Source organism: Eriocheir sinensis, chromosome 34 (genome assembly GCF_024679095.1).
Source record: "Eriocheir sinensis breed Jianghai 21 chromosome 34, ASM2467909v1, whole genome shotgun sequence".
Lineage (NCBI taxonomy): Eukaryota > Metazoa > Arthropoda > Malacostraca > Decapoda > Varunidae > Eriocheir > Eriocheir sinensis.
Window position 1 is genome coordinate 15,390,582 of NC_066542.1, and position 27,860 is coordinate 15,418,441.

A 27,860-nucleotide genomic window follows, 5' to 3' on the forward strand; every position below is an offset into this window, starting at 1 on the left:
GTACAAACAGTAATAGGCGGAGGAGCGAAAATGGAGAAGAAAAGTAAAACAGGTGATGAAAATAAACTGACAAATAAGAATACTAAGAAAAACAAACATATGGAGTAAATACTAAGATATGGAGGGTATTCTCATTAACGGAATAGATGGAAAAAGGGAATTAAACAAAGAAAAGAGAATTTAATCAAGAGGAAATGCTTGGGTGGGAGAGTGTACACGGGAGAGAAAGAGAGAATAACAGTGCAACAGGAGAGTATGCATATGTACGTGTGTATATGTATGTATTGCAGTGCCCCCCCCCCCCCCCACACACACACACAGAGAGAGAGACACGCACACGCCTTTCCAGGAAGTGTAAAATAACTGTCTCGGCGTCCCCCGTGTTGATGGTTTTCCTCGTCTGGGCCTTTTTTTGAAGCAGCGAGTCACGGGGAAGGTGGGGGGAGGGAGGGGGGGTCACTGCTGTTAGGAAGGTAAATACTACTGCCGGGAAGGTAAATACTACTGCCGGGAAGAGTAATACTACTGCTGGGAAGGGTAATACTACTGTTAGGGGGAATTACTCAAATGTCTCCACCAGTTTGTCGTTGTAGGCTATTTCGTTCATGATGCGTTAATATACTGCAAGATGTGTTTGTCGTAATTTCACGGGTTTAATAATTTAAGGTGATATATATATGTTAAGCGCTGTCATTTTTACGCAGTTTTCTGATAATGTGAGGAATTGAGTTTGCTGCAGGGTCTCACGTTAATCTACCAACATTGAGGCGAAACGAAAATAGCATTCAGCTCATAGGAAAATAATAGGAAAATTATATGGCGTAAATAATGTTTGTAATGATAAAGTCGATTACACGAGGTTCAAGTAAGATAACAACTAATTAACAGAGAGCATACGCCCGGGGAGGCCTCCATTCCCGACGGTTCCCCTGAGCAAGCTCCCATGCAGCTACCCTGTCCATCTCGTCCCTCCTGGCAGGATCGATCGACTTACCCCAGCCATGAATTCCGTGGGTGTCCCCTTGGTCTCTATCACTTAGGTTTGTCTCGTACAAACAACCCTATGAGCATCCGGGAGGCGTGCCACGTACCCATATAGCCGGAGTTGGCGTTAACGGACTAAGCTAGTAACATGCCTCGATTCAGCATCACGAAGTAGTCATTGGTTCAACACGATGATCCGAAACGATACCCCATGATCCTGCGAAGGCATTTTATTTTTTTTTTTTCGTTGCTGCCTTGCGCCGGTAGGCATCTTCCCGGTGGGCTTCTTCCAGGTGGGGCCTGATGGTCGGCCCAAGGCTTCTTTCAGGTGGGGCCTGATGGTCTGCCCAAGGCTTCTTCCAGGTGGGGCCTGATGGTCGGCCCAGCCCGTTCTGGCGCAGGCGAGTGTTTATAGTGGCGCCATCTTGCATTGGCTCATGCTGCTCCCCGGAACTCGTTCTTGATTCGTTTGGACGGCTTCCTCTAGAGTCCGGGTTGATGGGTGGTCTTCAGGACAGCATGTGGGTAGTTTTAAGCCACTCGGCGGTGACTGAAAAATCCGAGGTGGTAGCGTGGGAATTCGAATCCGCGTCGTCCATCACGCGGTGAATGTGGGCCCAGTACGCTACCAGTTCAGCCACCGCCTACCCCTAATACCACTTAGTACCAAAGATGGAGCATTTGCGTCACCAAGCTGCAGGAACTATTTACATTGTCAAACGAGGTAATGGAGAGCAAAATGCAGTCCCAGGCAAAATGACTCGGTTTCAGGGTATTATTTCAGCTAACTGCGTGTGGGACCATTTTCATCCTTCCCCTCGTAATATGTCCGTCCACGACATATGAGAAAGAGGTAAAAAGGTGCTGTGGGTTATTTTCAGAACGTTACCTAATGCAAACTAGTTAAGAAAATATGAGGTCACACATGCGATGCTTTATTGCTGTGTGTGTGTGTGGGTGTGTGTGTGTGTGAGAGAGAGAGAGAGAGAGAGAGAGAGAGAGAGAGAGAGACAGACAAATACAAAATGATAGACACAGATTGACAGAAATACAGAAAAATAGACATACATACATACATACATACATACATACAGACAGACAGACAGACAGACAAGCAGACAGGCAGAGATAAACAGACAGATAGACAGACAGACAGACAGAAATACAGAAATACAGACACAAGTACAGAAAGACAAACAAACACAAACACAGAAATACATACATACATACAGACAGACAGACAGACGGACAGATAAGAAAATAGACACACAGACAAACAAACAAACAAATAGACAGACAGGCAGACAGGGTGCGTAAAAGAGGTGTGTGTCTTACAGGGGAGGACGTGGCTGAGTTAGCGGAGCAGCTGTGTGACGCAACAAGCGAAGCCGGTCACCTCATCACGAAGGAACTGAAGGAGGTGAGTAGTAATAGTAGTAGTAGTAGTAGCAGTAGTAGTAGTAGTAGCAATAGTAGAAGTAGTAGTAGTAGTGGTAGTAGTAGTAATAGTAGTAGTAGCACATACCTTCATCATCTCACTCACCTGAATTACCTTATCAAATCCACTCGCTCACCTGCATGACTGGACCCCTGATTACTACCTCAGGCCTCCGCTCCTCTTACCTGAGCCAATAATAGCCGGCTCTCCTACATGTGATGGCTACTAAGGGTCCACTCAAGTTAATCAACAGGTATGCCTTTCTCTCTCTCTCTCTCTCTCTCTCTCTCTCTCTCTCTCTCTCTCTCTCTCTCTCTCTCTCTCTCTCTCTCTCTCTCTCTCTCTCTCTCCTTACCTGGCTGTATTGATTGGCAGGTGATTAGGCGTTACGTAAGATGGTGTTGCTTTTTTTTCTCTCTTTTTTTGCATCATCGTTTCTGGAGTTTACGTTCTGTCTCATTTAAAGTTGGGTGAATTATGAGTTTTTTTTTTTTTTTTTTTTCTGTGTGTAATCTTCCTACCATCCATTTTACTCTTCTTTTTTTTCTCCTCCTCCTCATCCTCATCCTCTTTCCATCATCGACTTACTGTTTTACTTTCATTAAGGCTTAGAGAATATTGAGTCGAATTTTTTTAGCCTGATGCCCTCCTCCTCCTCCTCCTCTGCCTCTTCTTTCTCCTCTTTCTCTCGCTTCCTCATGTATTCTTCCTCCTTCTCACACCCCACCAAATCACTTTCATAGTAACCAATGCCTTTGATACTTCAAACCTTTCCCACTCCTTTGTCCTTTTCTCTTTCGTTCCGCATTCTTACACATTCTACAAACTTATAATATTCTACGAACCCTCAGTAACATAAACCTTCAATCTTTCCCTAATCTGGTTTGACTTTTCCCAGGAACTGCAAAATATGGGCGTCAGAACCTTAGAGCAATTCCTATTTACTAACCTCTGAAGTCCATATGTTTCTTAGTCTATCTGTAGTGCTGGTATTTCTATTAGGTGCTGAAATCAGTTTTAATGGGTGCCAGAAACAGTGTATCAATAGTAAGGAGGCTGTAAAAGAGGGTTAGACTGCCTGGGTTTGACTAAAAAGTGTACTGTGTTTGGAAAAGATATTAAAACACGCTAACTTCTCTTTTCTGCCCTTTTCTTTCCTTTCCTTGCCTTTCCTTTCCCTTCCTTACCTTTCCTTTCCTTTCCTAACCTTTCCTTTCCTTTTCTTATCTTTCCTTTCCTTTCCTCTCCTTGCCTTTCCTTTCCTTACGGTTCCTTTCCTTTTCTTTTCCTTACCTTTCCTTACCTTACCTTACACCTACCTTACCTTACCTTTCCCATCCCTTTCCTTTCCTTCCCATTCTCTTCCTTTCCTTTCCTTTCCTTTCCTTTCCTTTCCTCTCCTTTTCCATCCTTTCCTTTCCTTTCCTCTCCTCTCCTTACCTTTCCTTTCCTTCCCTTTCCCTTCCTTTCCTCTCCTTTCCTTATCTTACCTTACCTTACCTTACCTTACCTTACCTTACCTTTCCCTTCCTTACCTTTCCTTTCTTTCCCCTACCCTTACCCTTTCCTTGACCTCACTTGACCTTCCACAGGGGATTCATTACGTGACCCGACCTGAGGACACCATGGAGTTCGGCTGGCTGGACGCGCTGACCTGCCTCGTCTCCATCGTGACCTTCTACTTTGAGCTTGTGTCCGATGCGTTGGTCGCCTTTTACCTCTACGATGACCCCGCCGCCAAGCACTGGTTCATGGCCTCCGTTGTGCTGCTCGGTGGGTGCTGGGCAAGGGTTTTAGACGCGTAGGTGCTGTGAGGTAGAAGGGAGAGATGGGGAGAGAGGTGAAGAGATAGGAGGGTTGCTAGAGATTGGTTGGAGGGAGAGATGGAGAGGAAAAAAGAATGGAAGAGTTACTGAAGATAGGTTGAGGGAGGGAGGGAGGGAGGGATCGTAAACTATCTTATCATTATCGTAAATTATCCTTTGTTGTTATTGATGGGAGGGTAAAGGATTAGAGGGGAAGAGGGAAGGTATTGTCATTCCTACTTCATTCCCTCCCTCCTTCTTCCCTTCATCTTCCATCTTCTGTATATCTCATCCTCATCCTCATTCTCATTTCCATCCTCCCTCACCCCATCAACCACCTTCATATATTTTTTTCTCTCACCTTCGTTCTCCTCTTTCCCCTTACCATTTTTCCTATCAGTATTTCCATAGATTTTACCTCGTCACCATCATCGCTTTCACCTTTTCTTCTTCTCTCCATTATTTCCAATCCTCATCGTCGTTTCCATTCACCCTCTTTACCCTCACCACCTCCATCCCTTCCTACAGTGGCGCCTCTAGTGTTGGTGAACGGCTTTAGTCTCTACTGGTACTGGTTCGACGAGGTATGGTGCCAGGAATCAGCCAAGCATCCACGCCCGCGACCCTGGCTATGGGCTGTAAGGATAGTGGGCCACCTCCTCCTGCAAGCTCCCGTATTTAGGTAAGCCGGAGGTTGAGGGGTGAGGTAGCGAGGTAGAGAGGTAGTGAGAATGGTGGGTGTGATTGTGTGGTGGTGTTAGTGGGTGGGTAGGTGGGTGGGTAAGCTGGGTATATGAAGTTGGTGGTGTGTTTGAAGTTATAAGTGGTGGAAATGGTAGTTAAAGGTGATGGTGGTGTGGTGGTGGTTATTGTGGTGATGTGGTTGGTAAATGTGGTTGTGGTGGGTGTGGTAATGGTTGCCTGGTTGGTTATATAAGTGGTGGCGGAGAAGTATTGTCATGAGTGTGGGATGCAATAATTGTGGTTGTTGGTGGTGGTTGGGTTGGGTGGTAAGAGTGGTGGTAGTGGTGGGAATGGTTAAATGGTTGTTGGCAATACGAATCGCTGTGGTGGTGAGTGGTCATTATGGTGGCAAAGGTTGATTATCCTGACTATGAGATGGAATTGTGATGGTGGTGGTGATGCTGGTGAGGGTGGTGATGACTTAATTGTGGAGTATGGGGATGGTGATAACACGATTTTATAGATGGTAATGGTGCTGGAAGTGGTGATGACTAGTTGTGGTCGGGGCGATTACTTGTGGTGGTGCGTTGTTAGTGGTGATGATAGCTGATGATGATGATGATAATGGTGAAAAATGATGATACATATCTCCTCGTGATGCTTCAGACAACTCGACATCCTCCACTATGGCAACAAGAGCTTGGCGGAGACGGTGCTGGAGGAGGCATCGGTGGACCAAGTGATGCTGGCGGCCAGTTGCGAAGTCCCTGCCCTCACGCTCACCCCCGCCTCCCCGCCCGCCCATGTCTGCACCGCCCGCCCACCGCTCCAAGGCTCCACCTCCATCTTGGTTTGCCGCGCCCACCACCGACGTACAGGTTATTCATTCAAGACCCTTTTACTTTGTTGCGTGTATAATCTCCCTCCCGCTTCTTTTTTGTGTATCATGCCTCTTCACAACCCCTTTCCCAACCACACTCCCTCCCCGAACACATATCACAAAGTATCCATGTTTCCTTACTCCATTCTTGCGACCCCGTATTTGCTGCCTCACGACCCCTTTCCCCCTACGACCCCTCCCCCCTCACGACCCCTTCCCCCTCACGACCCCCCTGTCTGCCCCCTTCGCAAGCCCCCCTTCACGACCCCCATATCTACCCCCTTCAAGACCCCTCCTCCCCCGCAGAATGCTTCGGGCGTTGGGGCAGCTTCGTGGCTCGCTGGATTCACGCCGAGAGGGACGCCACCAATGTTGAGCTCCTGCAGGCGCTGTCCCAAGCCGCGCCGCTCCTCATCCTCAATCTGTACGTGATGACGCGCACCCTCCCCGCGCAGACCCGCAACGGACACTACAGCCAGACACGTGAGTAACCAACCCGCGCTGTAATCTATGTTCTGAGGTCAAGTGAATGAACTCGTCTTTGGAGTGGAATAAGTTGGGAAGCATAGATAATCATACAGACATTTGGTAACTTCGGAAATTTGTTAGTTGAGTGATAGGTTTGTTAGATTGATTGATGGGTAGGTTACGTGATATTAACCGAGGAACTAGCCCTACATGTAATGGTAACTTTGTTTTTTGTTAGGTCAGGTTATGTTTAGGGGATCTTGAAACATGTTATGATAGACGGCAACTTATAATAACTGTTTGGACTTTTTTTGCTAGGTTAGGTAAATGCAGGGTATCTTCAGCCACATGATAGAGGGCAACTTATGGCATAAATCGACAAAAATCTCATTGTGTTTGGTAATAAGTCTCATTACTGATGAAGCATATATGAATTTACTGTGTACACAAATATAGTGACTGCTTTGGTTACAGTTAGGTAAGGTTAGGCGTCTCTTCACACACATGACAGCCAGCAAGTTGTGTAAATCAACATAGAAACGATACTGAAATAAAATCAGATTGCAACGTACCGATTCCTTGGTTTGAAAATTGCGCCAACTGCTTCGATACGGATTCATGGATTCAATTTGGTGGTTCGAGGCTTTGAGTCGGTCAGTGGATGTAATGGCGGCGGGCTGGACTGAGAGCAATTATGTGAAGGAGGTTTGTTTTTGGAGAATTTCGTCCCTTTACTATAATTTCCAGGTTTCCTTCCTTCCGTACATAACACTGGACATAGATTGCGGGTGTCAGTTGATTTCTTGCGCCGTGAAATAGGGAAATTGATCCAAACGGCTTGAGTATCGGTGTCGGGGTCGGCTCTCACAACAATTCACAAAGGCCACAAAGGAGATTAGTCATGTTTTCATTAATATTATCCACGTTCATGGTGCTGAAGCCTCGTCAGACTATCTCTAGGCTCCTGAAACTACCCATGGAAATACCCACAGCCTCTACGAAAGGCTTGTCGGAATTAACTGTGTAAGTTTCCGCACCGCCTCTCACCTTGGTCCCGACCCCACGGTGGAGGCTTGTGGGAGGATCTACGTGTAAGACGGAATGCTAATGCTGCGGAAGAAGGGTGTGGCTCTACTTTTCTTTATCTTCCAGGAATTCTTTTACAGACTACCAGTGGAAAATATAGCAAAAGCAAACAACCGGAAACAGCATTTTGTTTTTGGAAAAGAGGGGCAGGGAGGTAGACTGTAGGGGTGGTTATAAATGAGCAATACTTATGAATATATTTTTCACTTGTCTCTTAATGACTAAGTCATTTTATCGCCTGACACTCCCCATGGACATTAAGACAGATGAATACTGGATATATTTACAGCATCCCAACTGGCTCCCCCCCCCCCCCCCCCCCTCCTGGAGTTCTTCCCTCCAATGCCACCCAGAATTTTCAGAGGCTACATATTCTTATTATCTTATCATTACATTGCTATAGGAAAATGATACATATATACCTTATAATGGCATGCTTCACTGAGGTAGTACATATACAAGTAGCTACATCCAACACACTTTCATTACATTAATAAAACTATGCCACATTAAGCATACACATCTATAGTGAATGTGCTTAACTTTACCTTTAAACCTTTCTGCAAGCCGTGTCTGCCTTATAGTTATGGTCAAAAAAGGTTCATAATCCTCACATATTATGTATATACAATCTTTACCATTTTCTTTAACCACCTCCTTGCATCTCTGTTATGATGCTGTAGATGAGTTCTTCCTCATTAATTCTTTACGACCCCTCCCCTCTTATCCTTCCATCATCTTTCTTCATCTTGTATTGTTTTGCCACAGTCTCAAGGGTCAATGTGATAGAGATGAGCACTGAGGCCACACGCAGCTCTAGCAAATGCCCCGAACTTTACCTATTAATCTCCCCTCATCTCCACAGTGGTGGCCCAGATTTTCTCCGAGTGGTCCTCCCTCCTCACCCTGGCCTGGTCTGTCTCATCCTTCGTCCGTGCCACCCGCCTCACCGAGCCCAGCCTCTCCAACCTCTCCATCCTTGACCAGACCCTCCTCACCCTCGCTCACTTCTGCTCCATTGTGTCACAGGTCAGTTGGTTCATTAGGAAAGGAGTTTAAGGTGTTCTTAGTATGTGTTTGGTATGTATTTTATGTGTGTGTGATCAGGAGAAAAGTAGTCCATGTGTTGTATAATGATAGGGAGATAATAAGAATATGTAGCCTCAGAAAATTATGGGTGGCATTGAAGGGAACTTTGATGTATGTTCATGTAAAAGTCATTATTCCTTCTATTTTCTTCTTACCTCTTTCCTTTTTCTTCTGTTCTCGTTTCCAGTTAGAGCCCATAGAATATGGTACTTGTAGAGGTCCTAGTATTTTTCACATGCAGAGAAGTATAATCCTCTTTTGATAGATTTAGAGCCAAGGGTTTGGTTCTTACATTAAATTTTAAAGCAAGATCAATTGATTTTAGCTTACATTATGTTTATACTTTTGTTCCATTCGTTTATTGTATTCAGAATCAACAAGAGTTTTATGGGTAGTTTTTATGTGATGGATTTTTGTTACTAAAGTTAGATATTTTTATGATACATTTGGACCCATTTTAATCTCCTCGTCTCCCTCGTCCCTCCCTCAGGTGATGAGCTTTGCCCTCTTCGCCTCCCAGCTTGTGATCTCATTCTTCATTGTCGCCACTCTCCACTGGCTGCTCATGACATGCTGGGTACTTGTGCAGGTGTGTGAAGTTACCTGGGTGTTGTGTACTCAAGTTTAACAATGTGTGCTCTCCAGTCGCCTTTTCAATTTTGTCGAACTTACTGCTGGGTGTCATAAATATTTATTCTTTGATTGTTTCCTCACTCAGCTTATTTTTAACTTTAGTTGCAGATATTTTAGGAGTTATGCATCCTTGTTTCTTTACATTTTTTATATCTAGTCCTGATCAATTTTATGTTTGCATTCTCATGAGATTCCACCAGCTTTGGCAAGGAGGTCATTTAGCTACTTGTGGCTTATACACTGACAACAATTCTCTATTATGACGAAATAGAAATGCTTTATGGATGTGGAAATAGCAATGAAAGAGCATAAAACCTAGTTCTTAATTGTTACAAGAGACTTAGATGCTAAGATTGGGACCCAAAATCATGTTGAAACAGCAATTAGTACTTTTCTCACATGTTTCAAGAAATAGGAATACCCCCCACTTAAGAATTATAATCTGTTTAGCTTAAGTCTGGCATTTGGGTGGACATAGTTGCATTAATTTTTGTATTTAATCTTTATGGTAAAAGTAATGATCATCTGCCCCAGCTGACATGTTTCCCCCGCACCACCTGCACACGAGCCTTCTTTGCCCACGACCGGCGACGGGGACTCTGCCACCAGCTGGATGACATCTTCTACAGTGGCATGATGGGCCTCGTCTTCCTCTTCACCTTTGTCGATGTCGGTGGAGTCAAAGGAACAAGAACGAAGTCGTTTGTGTATCAGATGCTTATCTTCCTGGAGCAGATGGTTCTCCTGTCCCTGTGGTGTGTTGGTTGAGGGGGTGGAAGGACAGTGGGAATCATAACAAGGGTTTGCTTTGACAGGATTCAGGGGATCAGTTCAGGGAAGGAATCACTGAACTAGGGGTATCAAACTATCATGAATGCTGTTACCAGAAAGGGATGACAGGAGTTAGTTTGAGAGTCTTGTGTAGTGTCTTATGTAATCTCATGTAGCCTTATGTAGGGTTTCATGTAGTTTTATTGGTACTATGTAGGGTCTTGCATAGTCTTATGTAGAATGAGATACAGAGTAAGACAAAAATGTGTGTGGATCATGTTGGTAAGCTGGCAGAAGTTTCTTGTGTTTTTTACTTAATGAATAATATTAGCCTATAGGTTGCCAGCAGGGGTTGTTTGTGATTATTTATTCTGTATTCTGGATGCTAGGTAAAAGAGGTACTAGTAATGTTCTGATTCTAGACTTTATTTCTAATATAGTCAGGATTTTGTTACTACTTTGCATCTAGTCATATACAAGCAGTTAGTTAGTCTTAAGTGTTATGACTGGCATACAAACCCAACCATTGAACTGGTCCAGGTATTTGCAATCATTGTCATTCAGGTTGATGGAGCAATTGTACCTTCAACACTAGATTCCTGGTGTGATTCTCCGAGGTGAAAAGCCAAGGAAACGCTCCTTCACTTAGTCTGCATCCATTCTTGATATCCATCAAGAACAGACATCAGCTCATGAGTCTTCACCTTGCAGGCTTGTGTGGTCAGGAGGCACAACCTGGTACCACTGGCTGCCCCTGCTGCTGTCCCCTGCCCTCTGCTGCCTCAACCTTGCCTTCATGGCCTGCTTCTCTGCATCTGTCAAACCTGAGTACTGTCTACCCCTGGCCAAGCAGGTGTAGTTACAGCAGCATACAAAAGTGAGTGAAATTTGTCCATTTTCAGATTTAGAGGTTTGTTTTAGTTTTCATTTAAGCCTGGGGATGTTGTGTTGGATTTTTTTATTTATTTCAGTATCATTACTAATTTATTGCATGTTATACTTGATGCACTTTAATACCTTAGAACCAGGGTTAGTTTGATTTAAATCATGTGGTTTAAATCAATTTAAATAAGAGTAAAAAAAATCTTGATTTAAATCAAAATTAAATATGCTGTATTTAAAATTATTTAAGTGTTATATCGAGTAAAATATCTAATGATTTGAATTATATATATATATATATATATATATATATATATATATATATATATATATATATATATATATATATATATATATATATATATATATATATATATATATATATATATATCATTGCCATCTCTTTCAAGAAAATATTCAAAAGCATAAAAAAAGAAAGGAAGTTTTTTTTTATATGTTTGTTTGATTGGAGTTCCTCTTCTGTTTCTTTGTATTTATGTACCAGTTACTTTAACGTAACAGATCTGATTAAACTATTAGTCCTACTTATGATTTTTGTGAAAAACTCATATTGAGTAATGTATATTAAACTATGGTTTCATTTAACGTTGGCCAAGTTTAATTCAAGAAAATGGCCTCATAAGACTGAGACAAATAATCAGTGGAAACAATAAGGATTGATGTAGAAAAAATCATTTAAATAAAAAAAAATTTAAAAATCTGATTTAAATCTAATAAATCAATAATTTTTTTTTTTTTTTTAGAAAACATCATGATTTTTTACAACTCTGCCTAGAACCAGACAACCTACTTAGCAATGAGTAGAGTTGACAGTTGAGTTCCATAAATCTTCCTTATCCTCAGTGTGCCTCACTTGCCAGCAGGAGTTTCAGGAAGGATATTTTTGTTGGGTATCAATAGTTCGTGATTGTGAACATTATGATTAGACTAATTCACCACTATCATTACATTAAAGAGTCCCCACTAAAACCATAACAGCTGCCAGTGAGTACCACCATTCCTATCTAAAGACCATTATTATCCCCAACATAATAAAAAAAACTGGGGAATTCAAATATCAGTAATGTAAAAGAAATTTATTTTGCTTAGTAATACAAAATACGGTATATATAACATGTACAAATCATACAGTAATACAATTTACAACAACAACAACAACTGGACATTTAATACACATGATTGAGGCCTGTTATCTACATGCACCCACTATGTCCCCATATCCTAAATCTGTTTCCATGCCTTCACCTTCTACCTGAACACAAAACAATCACACTCAAGGCACAGACATACCCTTATTCTATTCACTCTTTATTGTCAACACATGTGCACACACACATACACACACATGCCCACATTCTTTTATATAAAATGCTGTCAGTTGAACACATTGCCATTCAAAGAAATTTTATAGAAAATAAAAATAAACAAATCAAAAATACTGGATCATATTAAGAAATTAAGGTGAATCGCAAGACACCATTATTTTCATACAGCATGTGTAGCTGTTACAAGTGTTACTTTGCATGAGTATTGCATGTTTGTGTCACTAACTTTTACACACATGTAATTTGACACTATTTTTTTACCCATAATTTAATTCGTTGTTATTATTATATATAGCGTTTCCTTAGCACTTAATTGGTCTTTTCTACATACTTTAGATTCAACTACAAGTATGCATGTATTCTCTGCTTATAGTTATTTTCATAATGCAATCACTTAATGAAGACAGTTATCTCACAAAACTTAATTAAGACTAGAGGTAAATGCAAATTGTTCCATGCTGGAGTCTCAGTGGATTGCTGCCCATTCAAAATCAGAATCATGAAATGCCACACCCAGCCCAGTTTTTCAGGCTTATTTATCTTAACTTCTTTGGCAGTAACATTCATTCCATAGCATAGTCCTTCAAACTTAATCTACTAGAAATGACAAATGGTGGAACTAATAATTTATAAATTGATACAGAGATATTAGGATGTGATTAAATTTTCAAAAACAAATGTAGGCATAATCGTTTCTATTCTTGTTTGAAGTATATTATAACCCTGTCTTAAAGTGCTGTGTTGTTTTCAGTGAGATTGTTCAGATTGGATGCAGCAGTGTGGTCAACTCATGCGACACTGGCTGCAAAGCTATTCAGTTCGCCACTGCCTCTGCTTACCCTGCCAGCTTCGTTCAGGCATGTGTGTGCGTGTGTGTCAGGTTTGACTGCCACAGCTAGGGAGTCCCTAAGGTGAGGGCAGTGATGTGACCTCTTTAGGGTAAAGCCTTCAGCTATGTGAGTACATATGTATATTACCTGGGAAAGTCAAAGTCAGAGGTTAAGCTTGTAGACTGCTTTCACTATAAACAGTTGCATATAAAGCATTGAAGACGCTAACATTGCATTGTGTAAAATTGCCTTTAGTCTTGCTTATACTTCTTGACAGTCAAGCACCCCAACCCTCCTTGACACTACTCAACCTATGAACGTGTAATCTATCAGTGTGCTGAGAAGAGGCAGTCGTTTTGCTGACTGCATGTGATTGCATATTTTAAAATTATACCAAAAACTTAAATTATGTAGGAAATATTAGATTAACTAGTCTGCCACTGTGTGTGTGTGTGTGTCATCTCACCTCATCCCATCCCATTGGTCATAGACTCACTACATTCATGTATCACAGTCACATTTCTTTGTATAAATCTCTCTCTTAGTGCAGATGTGGCACTGAATTGGGCCTACTTCAGATAAATCTTTCGAAAGTTCTGCTTTTGGGCACCTGGAACATCCTCAGCCTCACACTGATCATCTCAAAAGGCTGAAGGTGGATATAGTGGGACTCTGAGACTAAGGGGCTTTAGCTGGATCCCTACCTCCTATTGAGTAAGTACAGACACTGCGGATTGGCTGTTGGCGGACTGGGTGTCTGACATCTCCATCACACTAGTGTAGGATCAGAAAATACTCAGTTTCTTGAACTAGCTGATTTGTCACACAAGGTAGGTAAATTTTGATGACATCATTGGATAAAGTAATGATTGTACAACAAAAACATGATTTTTCAATCTCGATAGGGTAAAAAACAAAGTAAATACGCTGAGTAGGTCAGAAAATAACATTGAATGTTTATACCACTTTTGACTTGTCAGTGTTTGCAGCATTTATAGATTGTTTTAGAATCGGGTGAGGCGACATCCCCTGGCATATGCCCCCATTGATGATTTAGAATAAAACGTTTGTTCTCGTGCATAAAATCCATGTGAATATGATGCCACTCTCCGATGTTAGATAAAGTGCAATATGAGAGACAAAAGGATTTGTAAAAAGTGGTATAAACATTAAATGTTATTCTGACATTCACCATATTTACATTATTTTTTACCCCATTGAGTTCGGAACATTGTGTTGAGTTGTACAAGCACTGCTTAAGTCAAAGATATCAACAAAGTTTGTGTAATTTATGTAACAGCTTGGCTAAGTAAAGAAATAATTTTCTGAACCTATGTGACCGTGTTGGGCGATGGAAACGTCAGACACTGCCCGCCAATCAGCAGCGTCCTTATTCCTCGACTAGAAATCCAGCTGAAGTGATTGGATCATAGTGATCCTAACATGAGCAATGTTATTAGTCTTATCTAGGGGGAAACTGTAGACGTGTCCAGTGTGAGTGGGGCTGAAGCACACCTTTGACTTCTTATCCCTTGTTGCATATTGGTTCATTGTGCACTCAGCACCCTCAAGGACCTTCAAATGTGAAACTCTCCAAGCTGTAAAGAAGTGCACAAGAGTACCTGGTGGGGTCAAGGAGTGGTTTTGCTTCAGATGTTGGAGAACATAGAGGTCACATTGCCATGTTTACTGGGAATTAGGACTGATATAAGGCTGTGTCTCATAGGATTGGAGATCTCCTTTGAAGACAGAGGTATGTCAGGAGTTTTACTGGGACATAGAGTCAAAAAGGACTCCCAAGTTCTTTATCAATCCTTTTGAAAGCTACAATACAACTCTCCCTCTCATGTGGGTGCTGTGTATTAAGCATGGATGGGCAGAGGGCTTGTTATGCTGAGTACTTGGAGCAGCTATGCCTGGGGAACCCTTTGAGCGGCAGTTTAACTGATTGATTACTTTTAGTGGATGCTGATTCATCTAATGACAAAACCCTACCATCTCTTGACTTAGTTGGAGAAGCTGTGGCAAGGCTGAGGAGTGGAACTGCCTCTGGAGTTTGTAACTTCATTGCAGAGCTGTTATAAGCCTTTGGGGTGGCCAAGATCCATGGGTTGCATTTGATTTTGACTGACATACAGAAATCTGGTACCATAGGCCAATCAAAACAGCAAGCAACCCATGGTTTATGGTTGCCCTTCTGATATTGGGCAGCTTCAGAATGATTTAACAAACATCAGCGGCCACTCCACTACTCAACCTCGCCACAGCTTCTCTAACCTCATAAAGACATGTTAGGGTTTTGCCAATGGGCAACTCAGCATCAACTATAAAGGTAACCCAGCAGTTGTAAGCTGCTGCTTGAAGGGTTTGCAATGCATAGCTGCTCAAAGTACTGAGCCCAATGAGCCCTCTACCTATCCATGTCTGCCACAAGGTAATTGTCTGCTGTGCTGTTTGAATATCACTTACTTGAGAGTGAGGCTCATAACATTCGCTGATTTTCAGGGATTGGTAAGCAAGTCAAGAAATCATTAACACTGAAATCACCTTTGACATCCTTATTGAGACCCTGACATAGGCTCTTGTTGTCTCTACAGGCGACAGCCTTATATTGGTCCTAAAGGGTGTCAAGCACATTAAACCAAGTCTTCAGGTTGTCAAGGTCAAAGACAACAATCATGTGCTAGTCATGGTACTTGCCCATGTTTTGATCATGCAGATTCACAGTAAATGGCTGAAGTTGCAGAGGCCTGAGGAATCCAGGTTCATGCTTGGTCAATTGACACTGACATGAGTTTCAACAGGAGATCGGGTTACTTGTAGCCTATGTCATCCTCAAGTTTCAGTGCATTGTGAGGCACCCTAGAAGCTCCTGCAACCCTGTGGGTTTCCTAGAAGGATTGTTGGTCTGTTGACTGGCCTGTGCTGTGTGAAAAGTGAGTATGAGAACATATCCAGCTTCTTTCCTATTAACACAGGAGGCAGGGCTGTATCCTTGCTCCTTCACCAAGGGAGCAACCACAAAGCTCATGACTTGAGCAGGCAGTGGATCTTGCTTTGAGTTATTTTGTGCTATCCACACTATCAGGCAATGCCCAATGGGCAAACATGGTTACCACATCCCAATTCACTCCACACGTTTAAATGGGATGGGGTGGTGGGGGGAGGGTGGCACTGATATGAGGCCATGCACAAATGGGGTGGGGGAAGGGGTGGCAGGCCATGCACAAATACACAAGTCTCAAACTAATAGAAACTTGCCCTCTGGCTGCCATTAATATCATATTGCTGTTTTGCATTATGCCCGAGTGTATAACCACACACAGGACCTGCCCAATAATATGGAGGCAGCTAAACAACACTGGTTAAGGGAATCAACCCTTCAATTAATACACTCAGCCTCATAAATGGGTCTGTCAACACCTGGATCAACGTAGTTCTTTTGATCATGGTCCACACTTAAACACAAGTGAAACGCCCATCATAGGAAACTTTTCACAACTTACAGACGGGTATGCCCATCATGATTTTGCCCAGTAAGTGCACTGCCAAATAGTGTGAAGTCTGTTGGAAACTGCTCCATCTGGTAACACTGCTTGAGAAGTGATTAAAATACGATCAGTGCAGTTTACCCATTAGGCACTGCCAAATAGTGTGGACAGGGCCTTAGGATTGGAAGGGGGTCTGCAGGGAAACTTATAGGGTGGACAAGGCAATGTGCCCCTTCAGTGTATGCATTAACTGACCGACTGCTTTCAGTCCTTACACAGTAGCTTTTGAATTACTGAGCGCTAGAATTTTTCAGCAAGACAAAATGATAATGCCACCGAGACAAGTTGTACAAAAGAAAATAAATAAAAAACCCAAAACCTGTCTTTCTTTTACATAAAATCCTATCAGATTATGTGCTGGCCTGTATTCATATTCCATGATGTGAGAATACTGTTGTTATGAGTTCTGAACAAATCCCTTAATATAATAATCTTTTATGCAAAACAACTGAATCAAAAGGGAGTATTGTAACTAATTATCAAAAGCTCATTCTTGGTACTACTAAAGCATCTGCCCAGGTCAGTCCAGATTAGGCACAGGCAGACTGTCGAAAGCTCAACTACAATTGAAAACTTTAAAAATGCCTACGGCCATAAGCAACTGAAAATTAATAACTAATAACTGGATAAAAAGTCATGATCGGAGCACTTTCCCACCTCAGAAGCAAATTAATTCAGGCCCTTGTCTTTTGGTTTCTTTTCTTCCTCTAAATACTGGCAATTTTTTCTAACATATTTGTAAAAAACTTCAAACAATCAATTGATTACCAAATACATTATAAATTAATACCAATCAAGTGAACAACTTTATATGGCCCCAAGACCTACCACAGGCCAGCAAGTAATGTTTAATAATGTTCACATACCAATGAAAATACTACATTCTTGTTCTGTTCACATTTCCCCTTCCTTCCTCCTTTCTCAATACCTGGCTATGGATGCAATCCACTCTTTTCTTCCCTCACCTCGATATTACAATATTCATGACTATTCCTACCTCCCTCCTACACTCACTCACAACCTCTATTTTCCTCTCCTTCCTCTTTTACCCAACCATATGTTTAGTAAGCAAGTCACTTGGCATGTAATTCTTCAATAACATACTAACTCTAATATACCCTATGCAAATACTTTTTTGCTAGCCCTTATCGTATATTCTCAAAGTTTTCTTCAGCTGCAAGTCTTTCATAATTTTCCTCTACAGCCCCACCATAATGCCCTCACACGATACCTTTCCTTCACACCTTAAATCAAAATCCCTTCCTTGATAATACTTTCATCAAGGCGACTTTAATTTTCTTCTGCGCCTCCTGACTTAGCGCTAGGTCTTCAATTATTATACTCCCATTTCCCCCTCCCATGCTGCCTGGCCTTCAGTCACTTTATCTTCTACACTTACATTTCCTTCTCTTTATGCCTGCCCCCCAATCACCATGTCCTTTATTTTCACATTTTCTCCCCCTCTCTTGCTGCCTGACCTTCAATCACTGGGCCCTTTACATTTACATTTCCCCCTCTTAATGCCTCCCCTTCAATCACCATGTCCTCTACACTAACATTTCCTCCCCTTGCTGCCCATTCAATATCACATTTTCCAACCTATCCATTTCTAAACCTATTCCTTCAAACCACACATATTTTCTCTGGCCTTCAATCATGATCAATCAACATAATAAATCATACACCTTGAACTACATACAACAAATAATATAAAAATGGTATACAACTAACTAAACAACTTTAAATATATCACACAACATTAAACAACACCCATAAGGGATTGCAATGATGAATAAAAAACATACAAATATACATAAAAACCAAATGCACTTTCACATCCCTTAAGTAAGATGCATGTGAAAAAGTAAATAAATAGTTTGTAAAATGGTACCAATGTCTCAACACCAGAACTTTGACATGTAAAAAAAGTGGAGCTGATTTTTTTTCCATTCTGGTATTAAACAAACTTCTGGTACCTCCTCCTCTTCCTTAACATGACTATATATTATTATTACTATCATTATTGCCTTTTGTCTGGTGTTTTATCTGAGCAAATCTCTTAACTTTCATGATATGCTCAATTTTTTTTCTGGCTGCTGTAATGAAGTAAAATTTTCACTTCTTTAGGTATTTCAATCTGACTCAATTTGCTTCTCATATTCAAATTTGCTTCACTTGATAGCAAGGATGATATTGCTTCACTATTTATATTGTTAACCTTAATCTTGTTCCGTTTCAATTTTACTTGATTTTTTTCTTGACCTCCCATTTTTGCTTATAAGGAAACATTAAAACACACACACACACACACACACACACACACACAAGCATCCATCAAATTAATCACCAGACATGGCAAGCATCAGTTCTTGTGTTTGGTTGCTACACTACAACCACACAAAGCTCACCATGGCCAGTTTTCTTCCGTCACCCACAATTTCTTCCTCACTTCCATTTACCCTTTTTTTCCATTCACCACCACAAATTTTAGTCAGATTTTTATCCCACAGCCAATTTGCTTTCTTGCATTATTATTTTCTTCCTTTTCATCATGAGGCAAGGATTCCCTTTACATTTTTTTTCTTTTCCTCAATGACTTCTTTCTCTCACTGAATACAACCACCTTTTCTTTCCTTTTCCTCCTCCTCCTCCTTTGCTTTCCCTGCCTTCACCACATTTATATTCTTATCCTTCACACAAAGAGGACTTTCATTTATTTGACTACTTAAAGCTTTCTCTACCATCAGGATCTTTCACTTCCCCTCCTCTGCTCCCTTATGCTTTCACCTTAACTGATTTCCTTTTTTTTCACCAAGATTCTCCTTATTTTTATTATATTTGTTCCCTTTAACTTTCATCAATCAGTTGCACCCCAAAATTCCTTCTCTCCTTTACCATTACCCTCCTCCATCCATCCCTTCCTGCCAACAAACATCAGCTCAAGGCACAGAAGCAGATGCCTCTCAGGTCAATAGAGAGGGTAAGGGAGAGGCATCAGGGAGAGGTGTGGGGTGAGAAAACATCAGGGAGGGGTGAGGGAGAGGTCCAGTGTGGGCTCCCCATCCCCATCCTCCTCCTCCTCCTGCTGCTGTCTCTGCCTCTGCTCTTCCTGCCTTGCTCTGATCTGCTCTAGCTGCTGCCTCAGTCTGCTGTGGTTGTGTCGTAAGCTCTCCTGGAGAGAGAAAACTCAGATGGAATAAATACAATAACAAACAAAATTTCGTCTTCCCCTCCTCCTCCTCCTCCTCTTATTCTCCCCTTCTTAGAAAATAACAAACTCAGCAATGATACACAGATGAGTACTCTTCAATACAAAAAATGGATTCCCATTTGAGTGTGTGCATTCTTCTCACAATTCTGCTCTAGCTACTGCAAGCATCTAATTTAAAGCACAGACGCTGTAAAATACACCGATATATTAGAGAAACTGTAATAACACACTGAATAATCTTGAAATATACACCACTGAGTGCCAGGAATTGAACCTGGACCTTTAGAATAGAAATCAGGGTAACAAACCAACTGACCCACAGCTACTTCTACCAGCACTTATCAATACCAACCGAGGATGCAGTGTTAAATTTTGAGGTGCTATAACTTCTTAACTGCACTGGGATGCACATAGCTGTCAAACTCATGACTAATTTAACTTATCAATGTAAACTTAGGTGCTGTAGTCATGATGTGGTGCACTCCATCATTACAACACCTCTGCTAATAGATACCAACAATATAACTATAATATTACCACAATCACCACCACTGACCCTTTTACTCTCAAGTTCCTGTATCTTGCTTTGGTAGCGCTGGTTGCCAATACGCTCCAGCTTCTCCGCTTGGGACAATTTCTCCTCCAGGGTCGTCTTTCGTTGTCTCAGGTTAAAAATCTCTTGCTGCAGGACCAGGTATTTGCGAGCCATCTGGCAGACAAGAGGGTTATGTAGACTTACTCTTGTCTTTGATATTTTTGTCGTACATGGAATATAGTAATTGGGGAAAGGTTTCTTGACATAACTGCTGCAATCACTACGTTATGAGGGTACGGGTGTTGATACATTACTGTCATATGCATTAAAAATAATAGAGGAAAGGTTTCTTGTCACAGCTGCTTTATTCACTGCATTAGGAGGGTTGGTACTTGACACTTGAAGCAGTCATTAGAATAGTCAAGTTATTAGCCACTATTGTGTACTATGAGATGGCAAATAGTTTAGAGAAAGGGGGTAGTGTGGAGAGAACTGGAGTAAATTGGGGTGATAACTCTCCTCATGCAAAGTTTGTACGAAAGTTTACTCGTAGGCAATAAGGAAAGTTGATACGACGATAAGGTAGTGTGACTGCGTGGGGAAAAGTCTTCAGGAACGATATGAGTAACTAAATTGAGAGAACAGGTCATTTAAGAGTTTGAGTCAGCAGAAAACAGACCATTTGAATATTTTGAAGTACATGAAGCATTTGAAGTAACTGAAGAAGAGAACCAAGTAGATGTGAAGAAAAAGAAAGCTATGGTAATGCTGGTCTTAGTTTATATTTCAAGAAACTCTCTCACCTCCTTGTGTTCACTAAAGATCTTCTGTGACTCAGGGCAGGATGGCAGTGGTTTAACAGGTCTAATTTCCTCGGCATCTAGCCACTCCCAAAAGGCCCCCAGCTCATCCTCATCCGGCCCTCTTCCTCCCCCTCTCCTTCCTCCTCCTCCTCCTCCTCGGACTCCTCCTTCGCCCCCTCCAAAGTCTGCTATGCCACCTCCTTCTCCATTATGGCTTCCACCGCCACCTGTGAAAATAAAGAGACGCGATGAGCTCAAAATATTAACCGAGAGAGAGAGAGAGAGAGAGAGAGAGAGAGAGAGAGAGAGAGAAAAATGGTTTAGAGTAAAATTCCATGAAAATAAATAAACTGGAAAAAACTAAACTGAAATAGAAGTGTAATAAAACTAAATTGGAATGAAAAAAAATTGTGCCCAAAAATATAAGAAAAAAATAATAATCAATGACTATTCAAGGTATGGAGGAGGAGGATGAAGTTGTCGATGCTGCTCTGAATGAACCAATGACGTCCCCTATTATGACCGGCTAGCAATAAATAAAACGTTATATTCACATCAAAGTACCAGTACATACACTTCAATATACATAAACACCTACTTCATCATTCACTTGTTCATTATACTACCTCAAAATGCCTAAAGAATACTCATACACTGTGATTATGCAAGTTTATCATGTTCCTTGTTAATCACAGTATAATGCACCAAGTTATTCGGGTAAATTATTCTTCATTATACTATCAAATATACACTCATTCATTATACACACGGTTTATCATGTTGCTTACTCAATGTACACTTAAATAAATATACTCGTTAAATTAATATTATTTTGTGATGCAGAAATATTCGCGAATAAAAATAATGTTACTGGTGATGATGGAGTGAATATATATATAAAGAAATTCTCTCTCTCTCTCTCTCTCTCTCTCTCTCTCTCTCTCTCTCTCTCTCGCCAGGGGGTACGAGGGAGGCAGGGAAAGATGAGAACAAAAATCAAATCACAACAAACACGGGAGATCAGGCGCTGAAAGGTGGAAGGGCAGGTGAGGGAAAGGTGAAAAGGGGGCAGGTGGGGGGAGGGGGGAGGGTTAAGTAGGTTACCTGTTTGTGTGTGTGTGTGTTTGTTTGTGTGTGCAGAAATGAAGTAGTAGTAGTAGTAGTAGTAGTAGTTGTAGTAGTTGTAGTAGGAGGAGGAGAAGGAGGAGGAGTTGTAGAAATAGTAGTAGTGGTAGTAGTGGTAGTAGTAGTAGTAGTAATAATAGTAGTAGTAGTAGTAGTAGGAGGAGGAGGAGTTGTAGAAATAGTAGTAGTAGTAGTAGTAGTAGTAGTTGTAAAAATGGCAATACTGTAGCAGCAGCAGCAGAAGCAGTAGTAGTAGTAGTAGTAGTAGTAGTAGTAGTAGTAGTAGTTGTAGTAGTAGTAGGAGAAGGAGGAGGAGGAGGAGGAGATGGAGATGGAGGAGGAGGAGGAGGAGGTAAACGAGGGCGAAAAAGAAAAGGTGAAGGAGGAGGAGGAGACGGAAGGGAGCAAAGTTACATGTACTATTAGACGTGACTCTGTGTGTGTGTGTGTGTGTGTGTGTGTGTGTGTGTGTGTGTGTGTGTGTATGTGTGTGTGTGTGTGTTTGTACCAAAATAGCGGTCGGGGGGCAGCGGGAGCCTGACTCACGCTGGCATCTCCGCGGAGCTTCAACCCCACAACCTGAGACATCTCGAATTCTCCTCCTCCTCTTCTTCCTCTCCCTCCTTCTTTTCTTTCACCTCCAACATTTTTTTTTCCTTTACATCTAACTTCCTCTCTTCCTATTATGCTCCTCCCTTACTGTTTTCATTTTCCTTTCATTTCATCAACCTTTTCCTCTTATTTTTCTTCTCACTTTACTTAATTTTCCTCCTCTTCCTCTTGTCTTTAATTTCTCCATCGTTGTCTTGTTCTCCTTTCACTTCCTCCTCCTCCTCTTTGTAATCATTTTTCTTTGTCTCCTACTACCCCTTCCCCCCTTTTTTTTTCTTAGCCTCCTCCTCCTCCTCCTCCCTGGTGTGCTTCTTTCCAACGGTGACGAAGATTACAAGAAATTGAGAAGGGGGAGAAAGTAAAAGTAGACGTTCTGATTCTCCCTCCTCGTACACCTCCTCCTCCTCCTCCTCTCCTCTTCCACCTCCATTTCCTCCTTTGTGTGGGTAGGGAAAGAAACCAGTGAGAGAGAGAGAGAGAGAGAGAGAGAGAGAGAGAGAGAGAGAGAGAGAGAGAGGAGGGATGTACAGTATTTCGCAGCAACTTTAATGTTATAGTCTCCTCCTCTTCCTCCTCCGCCTCCTCGGCAGTGGAGGTAAAGTTGTCGACACCGTCATCGCCGTGGTGGTGGTGGTGGTGGCAGCATCACCATCACCACCACCGTCACCACAGCCAACCCCTTTGATATTTTTTTGCTGAACATTTTATCAACCACGTAAAAAAATATATATGTAGTTTGGTTTTCCCCATTCGGTGTATGAAATAATGCCAGTAAGAAGTTTAAAAGTCAAAGCTCCCGTCACTTCCACGAAATAATAATAACAATAATAATAATAATAATAATAATAACAATAACAACACCATCTACAGAAGATCTTAACAGTTGAGTTTTTCCTTGGGTACTACTGCTGCTACTACTACTACCACTACTACTACTACTATTATTACTACTACTAATAATAATAATAATAATAATAATAATAATACGACTATCACAACTACTGCAGCTGCTATACTAATAAAGCAAAGACATATCTGTGCGCTAGATTGCAGGAGAGAAAGGAGAAATTAAAGGAGGAGGAGGAGGAAGAAAAGGAGGATGAGGAGGAGGAGGAGGATGAGGAGGTGAGTGACGCAAGATTCAAAACGAGGCGTATATATACATGAAAGCACACACACATACACACACACACACACACACACATACACACACACACACACACACAAACACACACTTTACGATATTACGGACATAAACAAAAGGAGATGAAAGACACGAAGGAACATTAGAATAAAATAATAAGGTGAAAAAAAGTATCATGACTCTCTCTCTCTCTCTCTCTCTCTCTCTCTCTCTCTCTCTCTCTCTCTCTCTCTCTCTCTCTTCTATACCATACGGCCTTGCGATGTTTATTTGTTTATTCTTCTGGTTATTTTTCTTGGCCCTGAACTCATGTCTTTACCACCACCACCACCACCACCACCACCACCTAGCCTACCACCACCACCTAGCCTACCACCACCACCACCACCACCACCTAGCCTACCACCACCACTGCCACCACTACCACCGCCATCATCAACAACAACAACAACAACACTACCTCCACCACCTAGTCTACCACCACCACCACAACCACCACCACCTAGCCTACCACCACCACCACTACCACCTAGCCTACCACCACCACTGCCACCACCACCACCGCCATCACCACCACCAACAACAACACTACCTCCACCACCTAGTCTACCACCATCACCACCACCACTACCTCCACCATCACCACCACCACCACCAACAACAACACTACCTTCACCACCACCACTACCACCATCATGACCACCACCACAAGGGAAAATGTTGAAGAAAAGGTGAGATACACGGAAGAGAACAGACTTAACGAACTGTGAAGATAGAGTCCACTTGATAAAAATAGATGATTTGTGGAATAAAATCTAAAGTTTATTCTAAAATGTAGTTCTTATTATCGGAGTTTCCATAAAAGATATTGTCTGAAATGTTCACTTAAGGAGGAATATGTTAAGGATTGTATATGAGTTAACACTAATCCTGTTTCAGAGATATACTGGTAACGGACGTACGGACAGACAGACAGACGGATATGACAACAAAGACATTACCACAATCCTCGGAAGCGGGCCATAGAAATAACGACTAAAGGTAAGAGAACGATAACATGGAATAACACACACACACACACACACACACACACACACACACACACTTAAGAGGCACACTTGACGATCCAGAAAAAAAGTGACAAGGAGAATAAAAAAATATATGATATGCAAGCACGTAAATATAGGAAACCAAATTAAAATCATACTTCAATCAAATGCTGTAACTAAAATGTAGCGTTAAACGACCGTAGAGTAATGAAATATAATAATAGTAAAATAATAATAATAATAATAATAATAATAATAATAATAATAATAATAATAATAATAACAATAATATGATCACTGAGGAAAAGGAGAAGAAGAAGAAGAAGAAGAAGAAGAAGAAAATGGAGAAGGAGAAAAAGGAGAAGAGGAGGAGGAGGAGAGAAGGGGAAAAAGACAGAAGGAAGAGAAGGAGGAGGAGGAGGAGGAAGACTATATGGAGAGGTGATGTGAACAGGGGATGAAGGAGGGAAGGAGAGATGGAGAGAGGAAAGAGACGGAGGAGGAAGGGAGGAAGAGAAGGGAGGAAAGGAGGGAGACGTGGAGGAAAGAAAGAATCTAGACCCCGCCAAACGCTAACCCGGACTGGCGAATGGAGGAAGGGGAGGAAGAGGAAGAGGAGGAGGAGGAGGAAAAGTTTAGCAAAAAAAAAAAAAAAAAAAAAAAAAACGACTCCCTCTGATATACATGTGTGTGTGTGTGTGTGTGTGTGTGTGTGTGTGTGTGTGTGTGAGTTTCGGAGCACTGACCTCTCTGATCTGTGTAATATAATAGGTGGTGTTCATATACATTCATACATAAACATACATTCATACATACATAAGAACATTGATCTACTTTTAACGTTCTTTCTTATCACCACCACCACCACCACCACCTCAGCACCATTATCACCACCCATCAACACCATTCATCATCACCACTAACACTCACTCCTCTTTCCTTCGTCGTCATCATCATCATCATCATTATCATCTCTCTCCCATTCATTCATTACCTTCTCCGTTTCTCCATTTGTATCCATTGAGTTCTACCTTCTTTTTATCTCTGCCTTCTCTTACTCTCCAGCATCTATTTCCATCATCATCATCATCATTCATTTTCCTCTCAGTTTCACCCTCAGCATCCATTGAGCTCATCCCTTCCTCTTCCTCCTCTTACTCTCCAGCATCTCTCTATCTCCCACGCATCTCCTTCTACTATTTTGCAAACTCCCATCTTATATCCACCACTACACCATAATAAAATCTCCTCCACTTTCCTCTTTGATTTTGGCGACTTGATTTTCTTCTCCTCTTCCTCCTCCTCATCCTCCTATTCTTCTCTCATCTTCCATACTAATCTTCCCATTCTCTCCTTGTTTCTTTCCTTACTCCTCTCTCTCTCTCTCTCTCTCTCTCTCTCTCTCTCTCTCTCTCTCTCTCTCTCTCTCTCTCTCTCTCTCGACTTGTAGACTAAATAGCGATGAATCACACAATAAAAGCACGACGCAACAGGAAAGAGAGAGAGAGAGAGAGAGAGAGAGAGAGAGAGAGAGAGAGAGAGAGAGAGAGAGAGAGAGAGAGAGAGAGAGAGAGAGAGAGAGAGAGAGAGAGAGAGAGAGAGAGAGAGAGAGAGAGAGAGAGAGAGAGAGAGAGAGAGAGAGAGAGAGAGCACTGACTCACTCTGAATCATTCTCTACCACGTGTTAACCTACGTGGGGGGGGGACAGAGAGAGAGAGAGAGAGAGAGAGAGAGAGAGAGAGAGAGAGAGAGAGACGCACCCGCTTTTTTCCCTCGTCCTTTCTTTCTCCCTTTCTCCCTCCTCCCTCTCTAGTTCTTCCGCTCTTTTCCTCCACCTCCCTCTTTCTCTCCCTTCTCTAGTTTCTTTTCTCCCCCACTCCCTCTTCATTTTATTTCTGCCCCGTTTTTCTCCGTTTTCTCCTCTCTTCCTCCTTTCTTCTTTCTAGTCTCTTTCCTCCTTATTCTCCTTCTCCTTCTATTCCTCCTCCTCCACCTTTTCTTCTTTCCATATCTTATTCTTTGTATCTATTCCTATATTCTTCTTCCCTTTCCGCACCGATTTTGTTTAATAATAATGATAAAAAAAAAAATAATAACAGTAGTAGTATCTAGTAGTAGTAGTAGTAGTAGTAGTAGTAGTAGTAGTAGTAGTGTAAATGGTGGTGAAAGTAGTCTTAGTTGGAGAATACGGAGAATAGCAACAACAGCCACATGACAAATAAAGGGTTCTTCGTAGAGTTGTATTACGCGCCAAACGTTCTGAGAAATAATGGAGGAGGAGGAGGAGGAGCTGAGGATAGGCAGGTAAGAAGAAAAAACAGTTTAAAAAGGTTATCTACTCTACTGGTCTAGTCTGCTGCTGGTACAGTATAAGACAAGGAAAGGATTGCAATAAACTTCTCTTCGACTGCTCATTTCCTCTGACACTTTCAACTCCCAAAAGTTTTGTCATATCGTCTTTGCGTGATACGATTTAGTTATGAAGCGTCACGCATTTGTAGTTTTAAGGTTTAGTGTAGTGCTGGAAGTAGGTACGAGAACAAGCTTTTCACCCATGTCATTAGAAACTACTGAATTAATGCAGTTCTGACTAGCGTATTCGTTTTTCTTATAACTATCGAGTGAATTAGTGAATCAATGTTATCGCATTAATATCTAATTTGGTTTTGCGGCAACAACTAATGAATTAATTTTATCCGTATGGTCTATAATTTTGTTTTGCTATAACTACTAATAGTGAAAAATATTATCCTAATGAGCTATAATTCGGCGTTGCTATAACTACTAGTGAATGCATGTTATCTTAAATCTCCGAGCTTCAACTGGCACACGAACATGGACCGTGGGCACACGATTATTATTCCTTGCTGTTGGGTTAGGCACGAGAACCTGGGAATAAGAGATTACTGCCTTGTCTTGGGAACTGAAGATCCG

The 27,860-nt window shown here is 41.7% G+C and overlaps 2 protein-coding genes across 4 annotated transcripts in view; one reads left to right on the top strand and one right to left on the bottom strand.

Annotated features, from left to right (window-relative positions):
• Positions 1-27,860, top strand: part of LOC127007142 (uncharacterized) — a 95,642-nt gene that overhangs the window by 2,566 nt on the left and 65,216 nt on the right. The window contains exons 2-11 of one of the 3 annotated variants that reach the window (XR_007760084.1): positions 2,322-2,404; positions 4,015-4,195; positions 4,756-4,909; positions 5,578-5,789; positions 6,098-6,274; positions 8,211-8,374; positions 8,925-9,023; positions 9,602-9,822; positions 10,550-10,715; positions 12,818-18,574. Coding sequence is in view for 1 of the 3 variants with exons in the window: in XM_050877813.1 (XP_050733770.1) it covers positions 2,322-2,404; positions 4,015-4,195; positions 4,756-4,909; positions 5,578-5,789; positions 6,098-6,274; positions 8,211-8,374; positions 8,925-9,023; positions 9,602-9,822; positions 10,550-10,697 (1,439 nt within the window). In the remaining 2 variants the exon portion in view is untranslated. The remainder of the gene's footprint in view (positions 1-2,321; positions 2,405-4,014; positions 4,196-4,755; positions 4,910-5,577; positions 5,790-6,097; positions 6,275-8,210; positions 8,375-8,924; positions 9,024-9,601; positions 9,823-10,549; positions 10,716-12,817; positions 18,575-27,860) is intronic. The other 2 variants (XR_007760085.1, XM_050877813.1) reach the window with 2 other exon arrangements.
• Positions 11,803-27,860, bottom strand: part of LOC127007200 (probable serine/threonine-protein kinase DDB_G0268876) — a 44,105-nt gene continuing 28,047 nt past the window's right edge. The window contains 3 exon segments of the mRNA XM_050877914.1: positions 11,803-19,619; positions 20,215-20,367; positions 20,997-21,223. Coding sequence (XP_050733871.1) covers positions 19,470-19,619; positions 20,215-20,367; positions 20,997-21,223 — 530 coding nt within the window. The 3' untranslated portion in view covers positions 11,803-19,469.